We start from the raw sequence: 18,105 nt of genomic DNA on the forward strand, positions 1-18,105 counted from the left end.
TTTATTATAAAGCATAAGTCATTTATTCATACATGAACACTTACCCAACCCATAGCTATTTACTATATATTTTTATTATACAGTATATTATAGTATTTATTTAGCTATTATCTATTTAAATCATTCCTACACCCCTGACCGTGTGAACAAAATAATGACTTCATTATTAAAATGAAATATTAAAAAGTTTCTGTTTCTAAAGATTTCTATTTTTTTAATATTTCAACTACTATTCTATTTGTGTTGGCTTTTATAGCATTATTGAATATTTTTCAGATAAAATTATGTGCAATTTTAATCATATTTCAGTTTATAAAGACATTTTTGTTTAAAGAGAAAAATCAGATTAACCCATCTAGCAATGATGATATGATAATTACTTGCAACAATCATTATCTAGCAACGATATGAACATATGTTATTAACATATGTGACCTGTGCTGGCAAAATGAGTCACAATGAGCACATTTTCAAAAATGAGTTATGTTTATGTTCACATTCTCAATTAAAAGACCTTCAGAATGATGTATGATTTGTTGGAATCGGATGGAAAATGTCTGAGCTACACCTGTTTGAAGTCGATAGAGTCAGCAAAGTCAATTTTACGGTGGCTGAGAAGTGCAAATCAAATCACAATTCTGAAAACAAAATAACAAATTACAAACGCAAATGCAAGTCTAAAAAACAAAATAACAATTCAGAAAACACAACAACAATTCAGAAAACACAACGACAATTCAGACAAACCGGAAGAGGTAGGTATAGTTTGAGACAGCGCCATTGGTTTGGGATTACTCACCGCTGACTGGACGAGACATCTGTCAATCAATGTATACAGGAAGAACCAGCTGAAGAACAGCAGAGTCATGGTAGAAAGTTCGGACATGGTATTAAAGTAGCTCAGTTTGTAATACCTATGTCATACCTTTGTCATTATACAAATGTATGTCCTCATTTGTCACAAAAACGCGCACACACACACACACACACACACACTTTTTCTCATGAGTAATCAAAGAATTTGGATGGTTAAGGATTTGGGTGACAAACATCTATATTGTTAATGTGTATTTTATTAAAACAATGTAGTTTAACTTTTCGAAGTAATTATAAGGACATTTCTAATGCATTACAATACAAAAAAAACAAACAAAAAAACATACCTGACCTATATAACATGGGCTATGTACAGTGAGAGCACAAGTGCAAAGATGGACATTACTGAATAAGAGACTGCAACTGAGCAAATTTCCTGGAAAAAAAACCAAACAAAAAATAAACACACCAGTTAGTCATTAGGAATGAGCTAAAAATAGGGATTTCCAATGGCTTCCTTGTAGTCAAAGGTGCAGAAACTTCTTAAATCGTTTCCTCGTAGTATTGTTTTTTTTTTGTAATAGGTCAGTTTGACATATTGACAAAGTCAGTTGACATATTAACAAGACCAAATAGATTGGCTTATAAAGATTACAGTATTTACTGTCTGACACGGTTTGTTTGAGTTTTATGTTTCCAGGCAGTGAAGTGGTTCAGATTGATTTATATAGAGACAAAAGTGCACAGTTTCCACACAATCCTTTCAACAATATGAAAGAATAATACAATTAAAAAAAAGATCCTCATATAAATAAAGCAGTTAAAAAGTAACTATTTTAAGATACAAACTAGCTTGTGTACATTTCTTTTATATGATGAATGAATGTGTTGTCTGTCGGCGTTCAGGGGAACTCCGGCTGGCCGTGACGCTCACAGTGTTTTGGACAAACGTATCCGCCACGCTGCTCTTCTCTGGGCTTTCTCCTGTCTGATCTGGGTCGGTCCTGCTCATTGTTGCAGCGATGAACCAGAACCGGCTCTTTCTCGGCTGGAGATTTTTTCATCAGCAGTCTCTGGAGAATGCGTTTGTCTGAGCGCTCCTTCTGGAAATCATCCTCGTACACCTTCAGCTGAGAAAACAAACAAGACTTTATCATTAAAACCAGTCATAAGGGTCAATTTTTCGAAATTGAGATGTATACATCATCTGAAAGCTTTCCATTGATGTAGGGTTTGTTAGGATCGGACAATATTTGGACGAGATACAACTATTTGAAAATCTGGAATCTGAGGGTGCAAAAAAAAAATCTAAATATTGAGAAAATCATCTTTAAAGTTGTCGAAAGTTCTTAGAAATGCATATTACTAATCAAAAATTAAGTTTTGATGTATTTACAGTAGGACATTTACAAAATATCTTCATGGAACATGATCTTTACATAATGTCCTAATGATTTTTGGCATAAAAGAAAAATCAATAATTTAGACCCATTCAATGTATTTTTAGCTATTGCTACAAATATACCCCAGCGACTTAAGACTGCTTTTGTGCTCCAGGCTCACATATGAGATATCTGTTTGATAATGCCGTTGATACAATGGAAGTGGGCAGTTGATACCTGTTCTGTTTTTGCATTACAGACTATAATGATACAGAAATGAATTTGCAAATGATGATTAAGATTAATGTGCACATCAGTTTGTCAGTCCATAGAAACAGATTATGTAAGATAAGAGAAGATAATTATCATGATCTGACAGTCTATTTTTAAGTGTGCAAGATGCATCATCATAATCAACGTCACGACACCATTTAAGTTTCACTGGAAACCACCAAGCCTCATTTCCTTTCGAATTAATATTCTTTAAAGATAAAACAATGAAAATCTTTGACATGGAAATCTGATGAATGTGACCTGCACTGTGAAATACAGGTGACAACAGATTCATTTCCTCATAGAAACACTCTACCGTAAACGGCTTACATAGCAATTCTTAACTGCATTTTTTTCTCATTGAGTGAACTGCGTGTCTAATATTCTATGTTCAGTCATCTTTGCATTAGTTCAATAGGACGCTTTTAAAAGCAATGTGTGATACTCAAGCAAGTGAAACAAAGCAAACTGCTGTCTTCCATCGGTCAGTCAAACACTAAATCAGTAGTTTGAATCAATATTTGATGCTAAAACAAACATCTGACAGTGTCACAGTGTTTACCTTTTGTTAACACTTTATTTCAATAGCCATTGTAGACTTTCTATAACTATATGTAACTTTGCAACTACATGTAAACTGACTCTCATTAGAGTATTCGTAGACTGTTAGGCAGTGTGCGAACTACGGGGGAGCTCGGCTCCCCTTAATAAGACATGGGCTCCCCTGAAAACGTGATTTGTGAAATTTTGGGGGGTCTCAAAAAATATTGACAATGTGTTATTTTGACGTGCAATTTCAGTTTTGGGCAATGTGATCATCGTGGATTATTATGTGTAAAATTGCAAAAATATCATTCATTCATTCATGCATGACGGCGATTTAAACCTAATTCAGTTCAATAAAGATAACTATACATGCTATTCTTGAATCTTGTCATGAGCATCAAGGTGTGGGGGCGCTGCGGTGCAAATTCCACTCATGTTTAGTACATGTTAACTCAAAGATTCATAGAAAAAATATAAACGTTGGACTCTGTGGTCGATTCTGTGTAAAGGTAAGGCATGTTATTCGCAATTATGTGTTGTGGCTAGGTTGTTATAGGTCTGCGTGACTCTCGATGTCTTAGGCCTAATTGAATGGAGGAATTATGCTATTCTTCTGTAGCCTGACGACGAGTAACTTTAACCGTTGTTCATGTGAACTCAAAGACAGAAAGCATCAGAAACAAGCATCAAAAGCAACAAAGCATCAGCTTTATAGTGCTTGCATAAAGCAAGTAGTGCATACACTTGTAGCTGTTATGTATCTTTGTAAGTCATTTTTTGAGGCAAATTACTTGCAAAGTTACTTATAGTCAGTTTGTGGAGCATCAAAATAAAGTGTGAGCAGATATTAAGCAGACAGTCTACTAATGACTGCTTGTTGACATGGAGTTGCAGAGTTACTTATAGTTAGTAGAATGTCTGAATTGGACTATCCAAATAAAGTGTTAGCACACGTATTGGAGGAATCGACCTCCGAACAGAGGAAGATGTGTTTGACAGGATCCAGTGATGAGCTAGTATCATGGGATCTGGTGTTTGATTGCTCTCGGTGCTCACCTGCTCCTGCAGCAGCGCCATCTGCTGACGCATGTCTGCCTCTCTGCGCCGCAGACGCTTATTCTCCTGCAGCATGCGCTCATGGTCCTTCTGCTCGGTTTTATAGTCAGCCTCGTAGATTTTAGTCTGTGGACGGATGAAGTCAAATCTATTACACCTACAACAGAGATTTTACTATTTTACTGTGCTACTGTGTTAAATATAAACTGTTTTTGTAAAAAAAAAAAAAAAAACATCTATGAAGCCATTTTTTTAATATAAAATTGTGAAGAAATGCAACTTATATTACTTACATTAAACTATTACTTATATTAAACTAATATTATACCCCCAAATTAACCTTTGTCCTCATTTGTGAGTTGCTTTGAATAAAAGCATCTGCTAAATGATTAAATGTAAATATTTGTACCTTCTGTTAACCTACTGTACTAATGTTTAATGTTTAACTCTATAAAGCCAACTATGTCATATTTGATATGCATATTTCTAAGAGATCTAAATGATCAACATGACTAAACCTGTTGCACACAGTCAGTTCATACTTTTTATTTGAAGAAAAAAGAAAACAGTAAAAACGTCCACCTTGATCTCATGGCGGCAAGTAAACAGAAGTATAACTTTTATGTTGTTAGTCATATTTCTCAATTCATCTCTCAATCATCATTGGATTGCATCGCATTATATGTTTTGATCATTTAAATATCATCTTACTAAGACATATTATTGGCAGATATAGAGTGATGATTTATAATACATATGTACAAGCTATCAGAATTTCATCTTACTTTTTGGCCATATAAATATCAGCAACTGCAGCAAATCGCATACTTTGGCTCAGTTATTATACTATATGAGCCATAAAGCCTGATCGAATGTCACATTTGCTTTTTTTCTTTCTTTACAGAGTTAATGTAGGCATATTTATAACTCTCCTTTCGAAATTACATTGAATATTATGATCACACGTGAACTCACCTGACACTGCAGTGCCACCAGCTGTTCTTTAAGATCCTGAACCTCTCTCATAGGGTTAGACTGCATCTCAAATCCCATACCAGCCAGTCTGAGACTGGACTTTGTGCCCAGTGACGGAGGAAGTGCTGGAGTCGACCGTATAGTGCAGAGCTTAGACGAGCTCTGCATTAGCTGAGAGTCTGAGGAGCCACTGATATCTGGGGTCTTCCAAAGGAAAAAAAAAATTAAACGAAGATGTTAAAGGATAGTCAGATAACATACTGTAACTGGTCTGATTGATTCTGTAAGCTCACCTGAGTTCCTCTAGTCCACTGCTGAAGATCTGTTTGGTGCAGTCGGCTCTCCAGCAGTCTGACATACTCCTGCAGATGCTGGTTTTTCTTCAGTTCCTGCATCAGTGTTTGTTCATAATATTCCCTCTTGTTCTGCACACACAAATACAAACATGCAAAAGTCTGTTTCGTGGATCTGCTTCTGAATCAGAGCGATCCACAGCAAAACATCAGTCACACCACAGAAGAAGAAAAAAACACCTATGTGTTATAATTAATATGCTGGGAGATTTGAAAACTGATGCTTTTGTATGTTAGCATCGCACATACAGTATCTATGGGTTCTCATCAATGGCAGGTTCGTTCGGTAGCTCACGGAGTACGGAGACGTACTTGAGAAGTGAGGAGCTCCGGTTCGAATCCTATGTAACTACGGTTCGACAAAACAGTTCTAATCTGCATATACTGTAAGTACGTTCAAATGACACGGTTGAATCAACAAGTGTAGTTTTACATCAGTTTTGCATTTGTTAATACTATCGGGTAGGTTTAGGGTTGGGTTTGGTGTCGGGCATATTTCCAACACGATAGAGCATTAACTTTTAGCGACAGTCCCCGGATATTTGAATTGTGAACCGCTGCAATACGTTCCTAAAGCAAAGTTATAAAAACACAGCAATATAGGCTACCTATATCAACGTGCCAGATTTCACGTATTGAACCCGTCTTTTAGCGCCACTCAGTGGACATTTCTCTCTGAACCTGCGGCGAAACGTTTTACGTAAGGTACGTAAAAACGGTGCTGCAGAAAAGTACCCAGGTACGTATTTTTATGAGACCAGGTTGGCCAAAAATGGTCCTTGATAAGAAGATAATTTTTTTTGCTGAACCTGAGGTTCAGAGTACGACCTCTAGCATTAAATTACTTGTAATTGACAAACCGACTTCCCAACTTGGGTTAAAATGACAAACACTTGGCTATCCACCAGTCCAACCAAACAGCCCTCTGCAGATGAGATCTGTCCTCTGGCAGACCACGAGGGCCTCGTTCATAATTCCTCTCTCAAATGTCTTTAGCAGTGTGTTATTGAGGTTTAGAGTCCTGGAGCATGTGAGCTTCATAAGGGATCAGGGTTAGTCTGCAAAACAGCCTCATATTCCTGCCTCTCGAGCATGCAGAGCAATCATCTGAACTAATTACTCCAACATCCTCTGGCTTTCTTCAAATATAAAGCCATCCAGATGTAATAAATCAGGTGAGAGGTGACTCATAACACATATTGCTTTTCACATCTCTCACAGAACCAGGGATTGTGCACCTTACATCAGGTTATGCTGTTTTAAATGTGGCTCCACATAATTTCTAAACCATAACTCCATAATCGACCAAAACCTTAACCAAAAGTCTGTTTGGCTAATGGGAATGTTGCTGCAGGACCAACAAGGATGCTTATCCAGGATCATGTATAGTTGCATTATGGACTTATATTTGATCCTGTTTAGAAAATGTCACTATTCTATTTATTACTGTAAATGCATTTTAGAATTACATTGTGTTTGAGACAAATGCACAAAATGTGTTAGCAGCATCATTTTAGTTTTTAAAAAACGCACATGAAAGTAAATTGACAACCAGAGGGTGATTCAGCGTTAATTTGCTTAATGTGTGATTTAATCACTTACACCTTGGTATCATCATGGTCAATGTTCCAAAAATAATAACATAAAATAATTAAATAAAATATAAAATAAAATACAAATAAATAATAAAATAATACAAAAATAAATAAATACAAATAAATAAATAAACTGTAAAATATTTTTTAAAATTGATATGACTGAATCAATCAGACTACCTCAGATTATTCTAGTGAAGAGACAAATCATATTACGACTCAGATCAGGTAGAAATAGCTTCACAAACCCCCCCCCCCAAAAAAAACCATGTTCAACCAGTGGTGTGGGTTCAGAGCTCAACCGTTGACAGACTGTGTTTCTAGGTAAACTAACAATATTTGCAATTCTGTTTAGTGACAGTAGAGACACTAAAAATACACACTTGGCCTTTAAAGCAGCTGTGCCGTAACAGTTTGAGAGCGTTCTTCTGCCCACATACCTGTTCATGTTCTACTTTGAGCAACAGTCGGCTGTTGAGCTGTTTGAGGGCCCTGCTCTCCTCCTCGAGGTCCGCCACACGCTGCTGGAGGCCCACACTCGTGCTGTGATAGATGTGATCCCACTCCTCGTTCAGCTTCATCAGCTAACACACACACATACACACGCACACATGCTGCAGTTTTATATCAGTGTGGGGACTTTCCGCTGACTTTGTTGTTTTCATACTGAGCTAATTGCATTTGCCGTATCCTAACATTACACTTTCCCTAAACTCATACAGAAATATTTCTGCATTTTTACATTTTCATGACATCATTTTTAAGCCCCTTTAGTCCACATAGGGTCGTTGGCTAACTGTACTTTCACTGTAGGGACATTTGATCCCCACAAACACAGCAAAATCTGACCCACCCACACAAAACACTTGAATAGATTATGTTTGTAAAAACAACACCTTACTTTCTTGACATAAAAAAAAATGAGAACATTTTTTTTTTCTCCAGAAGGTGTCACACTTACACCACATACTTTTGACTGTCATAGAAATATTATGGTTCATGAATATGGTAATTAATTACTACCACTGTATCTGTCACCTAATTGCCAAATAGATACAATATGTGAGAAACTTAGAACTTATAGTAAAATGGTTTAATAGTTTATAGTAATGCAGTTTTATAGTTTATAGTTTAAGACTATTACAAAAAAAACCTGAAAGCATGTTTGTTTTCCAATTGATCTAAATCTATTTCTTTTCCAACTAATCTTTTTTTCACAGTATTGTGAACTAGATACACTATGTAGCTGATACTGAAAAGGGAGTTGTAGGGGTGATGTCACAGCCGGTGGTTTATTCTACCTCTTTGTTGAGTCTCCGGAGTTCAGTGTTTTTGTTGAGGAGCTGTAGCTTCTCCTCATCAGAGGAGGTGATGGACATGCTCTCTGTGATGAGGGTTAACTGCTCCTCCCCAGAGAGGAGGCACTCCCCCTGCGCCGCCTCCTCCACCGGCCTACAACACACACACACATTTACTTTTATTCTCTTATAAAAGGATCTATTATTATTGGCTTCACTGTATTTTGATAGTCCCTTTAACACATTCTGTTGACTATAAGTAACGTTGCACCTATATCTAATAACTCTCATTAGAGTGTTAGTAGAGTATTAGTAGACTGGTAGGGTTAGGGCTAGATTAAGTTGACATGTACTTGCAAAGCTACTTATAGTCAGTAGAATGTCTGTTGGGAGACCATCACAAGAGTTAGCAGATATTAAGCAAACAGTCTACTAATATTATAATGAGAGTTAGTAGACATGTAGGGGCAACATTACTTATTGTCAACAGAATGTTCAAAAAGGACTCAAAATAAAGTGTTACCTTATTATTATTATTATTGTAACCACTTCTCACTCTACCTTTTACAGTCAAATTTTGGCATGTTTACAATATCTCTCCCTATTTTGAACCATGTTTTCTCACAGGATTCCTGTTGTGCAGATTCATTTTACTCTAGACTAACCGTAATCTTCAAATATAGCTTTTGGCATGTTTAAGATTGAAATGAAACATCATCAAGAACCTTTCTGACGTTATCTTCCTCATAGGGACATTTGCACATCGAATGCTTTCTGGATTTTGTCAGGTTTTGTTATTCTTGTGAAGATAACAGAACAGCATAATAAGTGACCTTACATGATACAGGCCAAACCACAGATATTACATGTTAATAAAAAGTAATTACTGCAGTAATTACGATAACAATGTGTGAAGCTGCTCCACAAAACAATTACAAATTAAATACATAATATTCATTATCAGTACTAAACACCTTGGTAATTACACTGTAACATGAGAGTTTTAATGGAAAAATAAGCTAATCCAGATAAACCATTAAAGTTAAAACTTCTTTCATACACTGTAAACAATGACCGTGAATTTAATGGTAAAATGGCAGACCACGAGGGCCTCGTTCATAATTCCTCTCTCAAATGTCTTTAGCAGTGTGTTATTGAGGTTTAGAGTCCTGGAGCATGTGAGCTTCATAACGGATCAGGGTTAGTCTGCAAAACATCCTCATATTCCTGCCTCTCGAGCATGCAGAGCAATCATCTGAACTAATTACTCCAACATCCTCTGGCTTTCTTCAAATATAAAGCCATCCAGATGTAATAAATCAGGTGAGAGATGACTCATAACACATATTGCTTTTCACATCTCTCACAGAACCAGGGATTGTGCACCTTACATCAGGTTATGCTGTTTTAAATGTGGCTCCACATCATTTCTAAACCATAACTCCATAATCGACCAAAACCTTAACCAAAAGTCTGTTTGGCTAATGGGAATGTTGCTGCAGGACCAACAAGGATGCTTATCCAGGATCATGTATAGTTGCATTATGGACTTATATTTGATCCTGTTTAGAAAATGTCACTATTCTATTTATTACTGTAAATGCATTTTATAATTACAACGTGTTTGAGACAAATGCACAAAATGTGTTAGCAGCATCATTTTAGTTTTTAAAAAACGCACATGAAAGTAAATTGACAACCAGAGGGTGATTCAGCGTGAATTTGCTTAATGTGTGATTTAATCACTTACACCTTGGTATCATCATGGTCAATGTTCCAAAAATAATAACATAAAATAATTAAATAAAATATAAAATAAAATACAAATAAATAATAAAATAACTCTAATAACTCTCATTAGAGTGTTAGTAGAGTATTAGTAGACTGGTAGGGTTAGGGCTAGATTAAGTTGACATGTACTTGCAAAGCTACTTATAGTCAGTAGAATGTCTGTTGGGAGACCATCACAAGAGTTAGCAGATATTAAGCAAACAGTCTACTAATATTATAATGAGAGTTAGTAGACATGTAGGGGCAACATTACTTATTGTCAACAGAATGTTCAAAAAGGACTCAAAATAAAGTGTTACCTTATTATTATTATTATTGTAACCACTTCTCACTCTACCTTTTACAGTCAAATTTTGGCATGTTTACAATATCTCTCCCTATTTTGAACCATGTTTTCTCACAGGATTCCTGTTGTGCAGATTCATTTTACTCTAGACTAACCGTAATCTTCAAATATAGCTTTTGGCATGTTTAAGATTGAAATGAAACATCATCAAGAACCTTTCTGACGTTATCTTCCTCATAGGGACATTTGCACATCGAATGCTTTCTGGATTTTGTCAGGTTTTGTTATTCTTGTGAAGATAACAGAACAGCATAATAAGTGACCTTACATGATACAGGCCAAACCACAGATATTACATGTTAATAAAAAGTAATTACTGCAGTAATTACGATAACAATGTGTGAAGCTGCTCCACAAAACAATTACAAATTAAATACATAATATTCATTATCAGTACTAAACACCTTGGTAATTACACTGTAACATGAGAGTTTTAATGGAAAAATAAGCTAATCCAGATAAACCATTAAAGTTAAAACTTCTTTCATACACTGTAAACAATGACCGTGAATTTAATGGTAAAATTCTGTAAAAATGCTACAGTAAAAACCTGTTAAATGGTTAACGGTAAATTCCCCTACTATATACGGTGAAAAACTGTATTGGACATTACATGTATTGGACATACATTTTACGGTAGCATACAATTTTTGGAAGTGAAAAATAACGTATAATTTACAGTGATTAACCATAAATTGACATTCTCAGAATTCCCTGCGTTACATTTCAAATGTGATGTTTTTTTTGTTGAAATAACTATGTTTCTTCTTAGTTTTTTCTTATCAGTTTTGTATATTAGGGTTGTGTTACACCTAATGTTGTTAGATTAATGTTTATTGCATTATTTCAGTTTCATGTGTGTTACCGTGATGGTGTTTAGTGTTTGTGTGAATGATACTGTGCACCTTCTATATATGATATTATATAAAAGCTGCTTGTGATGGGCTTTGGTTCATCACGTGACTTTCTCATCACCACCTGCATCTGGTGGTTATCAGTGTATTACAAAGGTACAAAACAGATTTCAGTACTTCAATAGGTTGGTATATTAACATTATATCAGTTAATGAAATTACGGTATTTAACTGTAAATTTAAGTTAAAACTGTAAAACCTAAAATGTTGCTACCGTATTTTTTACGGTAAAATTCCAGCAACCACAGCTGCCGTTTTTTTTTACTGTAAATTTTACGGAATTATTTTTACAGTGTAGCCATAGGGAACAACACTGTGCTGTCATTGCTGTTGTGGTAATACAGTAACGGGCAGATGGAGAATCTGAAGCAGCACAAATAAAGTCATAGATGTTATGCAAATGTTTCCACAATGCATTACAGCCTCATGATGAATGACTCATGCTAAGCTGTGACAAAGTATGAACTAAAAGTTACACAAACACATCACCAGGCCCTAAAAAATAAGAGAAAGTGACTATAAAATCTTCGGAAAATTTGAGTTGGGGTGTTCCTGTTGCTATTGTCCCTTCATGTGAGACTCGTTTTTTATTTTATTATTATTATTATTGTTATTTTTTTCCCTCAGGACGTCGCACAAATATATCAAAATACAGTCACACTTTATTTTAAGGACCAATTCTCACTATAGTTGCTTATTAGTATGCATATTACTAGCAGACTGGCTGTTTATTAGTACTTATAAAGCACATATTAATGTCTTATTCTGCATGACCATATTTTAGATCCCTTAATCTGACCACATACCTAAACTTAACAACTACCTAATACTTACTATTAATAAGTAGCAACTTAGGAGTTTTTTGAGGCAAAAATCTTAGTTAATAGTTAGTTAATACTGAGTATTGGTCCCCAAATTGGTGTGCCCCAAAATACATTATTAAGTTAATGGTTAGTATAATTCTGTATTAACTCATTGGTGAAACTGTCACTAAGATGTCATATATGTGTAATAACAATGTAAAAAAAATCATGGTCTCTACTGAGAAAATTAGAAATCACAGGCTGTTATGTATACTAACAAAATAAGTACTTTTGAGTATCATAAATAAATATCATGGTTTGCGAATATGGTATTTATACAGAGCCATTGTATATCTAATTTAAGTGCCAAACTTGTGACTCTTTGGAAAAAGATCACATACTGTACTGCTGTACAAAAAATAACCCATCTTTTTGGCAAATTATTACAAAAAGAGTCACTACTTCCTGTTTACACTTCTTTTATAACAAACCGACTGTACTGTCAGAACCCTGTAAACACACACCTTATAACACTACTAATAGCTGTTGTTGAAGTCCATTTAAACTACAAATGAAAGACGGTAAAATAATACACACTCAGATTGAAGGTCATTCTCCTCCTCAGGTAAAGAGTGCTCTTTGCTTGACAAGTCCTCTTCTGACAGTGACGACGGTGAACTTCCTTCCATCACTCTTTCAAATCTGAATTCAACTGAATAATAGCTGGAGTTTTAATCCTCTTGTAGTCTTTCACTCCTTAATCCAGGCGATGTAATGTGTACAGCAGTGTGGTAATGTGATGATATTCACTGGAGGGGAAGTTCAGATATAAACCCCTTCACTGACATGCAAGACATCACCGAGTAGGAAGTGATGCTCAGTGTGTCACAATAATAAACATGTCCTAACTGTATTACCTTTACAAACTAATTACAATATAATGGAAATAATGCATTTAGCCAAATATATAGCTCTAGTGTGTGATTTATTATGTATTATTTGAAAGGGTGATTTTATGATGGTAAAGTACATTGTAAGGATTACTAGATTGAGATACAAAATAAGGAAGTGATGACAGTGACGACGGTGAACTTCCTTCCATCACTCTTTCAAATCTGAATTCAACTGAATAATAGCTGGAGTTTTAATCCTCTTGTAGTCTTTCACTCCTTAATCCAGGCGATGTAATGTGTACAGCAGTGTGGTAATGTGATGATATTCACTGGAGGGGAAGTTCAGATATAAACCCCTTCACTGACATGCAAGACATCACCGAGTAGGAAGTGATGCTCAGTGTGTCACAATAATAAACATGTCCTAACTGTATTACCTTTACAAACTAATTACAATATAATGGAAATAATGCATTTAGCCAAATATATAGCTCTAGTGTGTGATTTATTATGTATTATTTGAAAGGGTGATTTTATGATGGTAAAGTACGTTGTAAGGATTACTAGATTGAGATACAAAATAAGGAAGTGATTTGATGGTAGGCAGCAGGGAATTTCCGCTTCAGCATCATCTGCTCTCTGTGGGCTTTCTGAAAGACTGCTAAAAGCAGTGCTATTAAAAACCAAACCACAATGTCTCACTGTTAACACATGAGTGAAAGGACACTGGGGGGTTGTGTTTCACTTCCAGAATATCTGTTTACTTGTACTGTTAACTAATGTACCATGGTAACCTTACTTTCCACCAAAATACTTACAGCAGTATCTGTTACTACAGTAGTAGTGTTAGAAATTATTATGGGAAGTAATGTTATTTTTGTTTTTTACAACTTAGTACTGGAAAATACCAAGTTCTTTTTGAATAGTTCTGTTTTTACACCAAAATGCCTGGATAATACAGTGCTCCCTGTGACAATTTACAGTTTTCATCACACTAACAGGAACTGTAGTACTCATGGTATTTTAGTGGAAACTGTGATTATAAAATTTGTATGCACTAAAGAACACAAAATAACAATACAGCACAAAAATGAAGTGAAATGCATGGACATCTCCCTACTGCCCCCTGCAGCCAACCGTAGTTTACACCAAAATGCCTGGATAATACAGTGCTCCCTGTGACAATTTACAGTTTTCATCACACTAACAGGAACTGTAGTATGGTATTTTAGTGGAAACTGTGATTATAAAATTTGTATGCACTAAAGAACACAAAATAACAATACAGCACAAAAATGAAGTGAAATGCATGGACATCTCCCTACTGCCCCCTGCAGCCAACCGTACGATCCTTTCTCTGCCCCACATCTTGACCTTTCTCTGAAGCCAGAGCCAGAAGTTCCCTTGCTCTGCCTCCTCTGTCAGATCTTTAATTGCCTTTGACAACTTGGAGCCTCTTGACACCGAGAAACTTCAAAGCCGTTGAGTGAAGGCTCCAGTGAAGCCTCGACAGTCCACTTCCACTGGATAAGTGAAAGCAGTCCACCCTGCCTCCAGAGAAGTATTTTGTTGCAAATTACAAATACTTGCTCATCAAATGTATTTAATTTAAAATACAAAATACTGGTGTGAGAAATGTATTTAATTAAAATACAAACAATATTTACAAGCAATCATTTGAAGTGCAATAGACAGTGCCATTACATTTAGCAATATTGGAGTTAGATAACAGAAAGAGTTTTCCCCTCCTTGAACAACTTATAAACAACATATTCTTTAATACTAACACTAGACAATATATCACCAGAACTAAATATTCCCTCACAGTTTAGTAGTGCATGTAGAATCTACAGCGTCTTGTAATTCAGGTTAATTTATCGCACCCCCCCAAAAAAACTGCAGTGCTTTACTGGACAGAAAGAGCTAAATAAACTTATCACTGCATCTAAACCAACAACATGTTTACAAGATCCTGTACCCACTAAATTACTGAAAGAGTTGTTACCTGTAGCAGAAGAACCGCTTCTCAATATTATTAACTCATCGTTGTCTTTAGGTCACATCCCAAAACCCTTCAAGCTGGCGGTTATTAGGCCTTTTATTAAGAAACCACAACTAGATCCTAGTGAACTGACAAATTACAGACCCATTTCAAATCTTCATGTCTAAAATTTTAGAAAAAGTTGTGTCTGTTTAATTGTGCTCCTTCCTGCAAAACAAATTTTATCTATGAAGAATTTCAGTCAGGTTTCAGGTCCCATCATAGCACAAACTTCACTTGTTAAAATTACAAATTATTTGCTTCTTGCGTCAGACCAAGGCTGCATCTCATTGCTAGTTTTACTTGATCTTAGTGCTGCGTTCGACACTATAGATCAGGGTTCCTCAAATCTTACCCTGGAGGTCCAATGCGCTGCAGAGTTTAGCTCCAACCCTGATCAAACTCAGCTACCTGTGATTTTCTAATGATCCTGAAGACATTGATTAGCATGCTCAGGTGTGTTTGATTAGGGTTAGAGCTAAACTCTGCAGGAAAGTGAATCTCGTGGGCCAGATTTGAGGATCCCTGCTATAGATCATGACATACCCATAGATCGATTACAAAACTACACAGGTATTCAAGGGCAGGCTTTAAGAGGGTTGAGATCCTATCTGTTCGACCGTTATCACTTTGTTTATTTAAATGGAGAATCACCTTAATTAACGCCAGTAAAGTATGGAGTGCCGCAAGGATCTGTCTTAGGCCCTCTGCTATTTTCAATATATATGTTGCCCTTTGGTAATATTACATTTACATTTAGTCATTTAGCAGACACTTTTATGCAAAGCGATTATAAATTATATAATAAATAAAAAGAAAACAGATGGCCACTTGGCCACACGTCATGTCACGTCACTTTTTTGCTTTTGTTAATGGTATAATAAATAAAAAGAAAACAAACAGATAGAATACAAAAAGATTAGAGAAGAAAAACAAGCAGTTAGTAAATGAATAGAGTGCAAGTCTAAAAGGGGCAAGTTTTTAAAAAAAGAATAGAATTAGAGTAGAGAGTGCTGGAGTTAGAGGGTCAAATAAAGATGGAAGAGATGTGTTTTTAGCCGATTTTTGAAGATGGACTGAGTTAATTTAAAAGTATTTGGAACAGTTAATTTAAAAGTCTTTGAAAGTGATTTTGTGCCTCTTTGAAATGGCACAATAAAGTGACGTTCACTTGCAGGCACATAAGTCTGTTGTGATATGAATTTAGGTAAAGGGGTGCAACAGAGCCAGTGGTGGTTTTGTAGGCAAACATTAAAGCCTTGAAAAAAGATTAGAGAAGAAAAACAAGCAGTTAGTAAATGAATAGAGTGCAAGTCTAAAAGTGGCAAGTTTTTAAAAAAAGAATAGAATTAGAGTAGAGAGTGCTGGAGTTAGAGGGTCAAATAAAGATGGAAGAGATGTGTTTTTAGCCGATTTTTGAAGATAGACTGAGTTAATTTAAAAGTCTTTGGAACAGTTAATTTAAAAGTCTTTGAAAGTGATTTTGTGCCTGGCACAATAAAGTGACGTTCACTTGCAGGCACATAAGTCTGTTGTGATATGAATTTAGGTAAAGGGGTGCAACAGAGCCAGTGGTGGTTTTGTAGGCAAACATTAATGCCTTGAATTTTGTGTGAGCAGCTATTGGTAGCCAGAGTACATTGATGAACAGTGGTGTGACGTGCATTCTTTTCGGCTCATTAAAAATTAATCTTGCTGCCGCATTCTGGATATTATTAGAAAATACGGATTTGTTTCCATTGTTATGCGGCTGATACTTAACTATATATTTCAACAATACCAGATGAAACTTCTAAATTATATATTAAAAGATTGGATGACTAATAATTTTTTCCTATTAAATTTGGATAAGACAGAGATATTACTTATTTGACCAAAAATCAGAACACAGAATCTCTTAGATTACAATTATCGGTAACACTTTAGAATAGGGGACACTTATTCACTATTAACTACGACATTTCCCTCAATAAATTCCTAATTTGCTGCTTATTAATAGTTAGTAAGGTAGAACTTAAGTTAAGGTATTGGGTAGAATTAGGGATGTAGAATAAGGCCATGTAGAATAAGGCATTAATATGTGCCTAATTAGTACTAATAAATGGCTAATATTCTAGTAATATGCATGCTAATAAGCAACTAGTTAAGAGACCCTAAAATAAAGTGTTACCCAATTTTCTTCTACGTCAAAAATGTGGATGTTTTATTAGACAGCAACTTGTCTTTTGAAAATCATATTTCACACGTTACAAAAACAGCATTCTTCCATCTTAGAAACATTGCCAAGCTATGAAACATGTTACCTGTTTCTGATGCAGAAAGGCTAGTTCATGCATTCATCTTCTAGACTGGGCTATTGTAATGCACTGCTAGGTGGTTGTCCTGCATATTCAATAAACAAGCTACAGGTAGTCCAAAATGCAGAGGCTAGAGTCCTTACCAGGTCAAGAAAATATGATCATATTGCCCCAATTTTACAGTCTCTGCACTGGCTACCTATTAAGTTCCGTATCAGTTACAAAATATTACTTATAAGGCCCTAAATAGTTTAGCTCCTGCATTCCTAACCAGTCTTCTACCACGCTACAATCCATCACGCTCCCTAAGGTTGCAAAACTCTGGACTCTTGGTAGTACCTAGGATAGCAAAGTCCACTAAAGGAGGTAGAGCATTTACACATTTGGCTCCTAAACTCTGGAATAGCCTTCCTGATCAGAGGTGTAAAGTATTTGAGTAAATGTAATTAATTACTGTACTTGAGTAACTTTGTGGATATTCTGTAGTTGTACTGAGTATCAAAGATATTAGCAACTTTTACTCATTACTTCACTAAATTTTTGAATAAGAAGTTGTACTCTTTACTCCACTACATTTGTAATGAGTGTTGCAATTACACATTACATTTTGCATTGCACCTATAGCTTTTTCTGCAGCAGTTTATTTCAGCTACAAAAGAAGGGATATCGCCAACTACAGGACACTGAATGTACTATATCTCATGTGTCTTGCCCTAACTCACCCAA

At 35.6% G+C, this 18,105-nt stretch overlaps 1 protein-coding gene across 2 annotated transcripts; it reads right to left on the reverse strand.

The window, feature by feature from the left end:
- Positions 1 to 991: 991 nt before the first annotated feature.
- LOC107570152 (spindle assembly checkpoint component mad1) lies at positions 992 to 12,952 on the reverse strand. 2 transcript variants are annotated; one of them, XM_016256351.1, is made up of 8 exons: positions 12,746 to 12,952; positions 8,298 to 8,448; positions 7,437 to 7,580; positions 5,342 to 5,473; positions 5,049 to 5,252; positions 4,074 to 4,199; positions 1,751 to 1,946; positions 992 to 1,252 (listed from the first exon to the last, which is right to left on the reverse strand). In XM_016256351.1, coding segments are annotated over exons 1-8 (1,047 nt in total). In that variant the 5' UTR covers positions 12,838 to 12,952; the 3' UTR covers positions 992 to 1,250. The 2 variants fall into 2 exon arrangements, with proteins under 2 accessions (XP_016111837.1, XP_016111836.1); XM_016256350.1 differs by having other exon boundaries at positions 992 to 1,946.
- Between the last annotated feature and the right edge of the window lie 5,153 nt (positions 12,953 to 18,105).

This window comes from Sinocyclocheilus grahami, unplaced genomic scaffold, assembly GCF_001515645.1.
Source record: "Sinocyclocheilus grahami isolate Dianchi unplaced genomic scaffold, SAMN03320097.WGS_v1.1 scaffold1422.1, whole genome shotgun sequence".
NCBI classification, from domain to species: domain Eukaryota; kingdom Metazoa; phylum Chordata; class Actinopteri; order Cypriniformes; family Cyprinidae; genus Sinocyclocheilus; species Sinocyclocheilus grahami.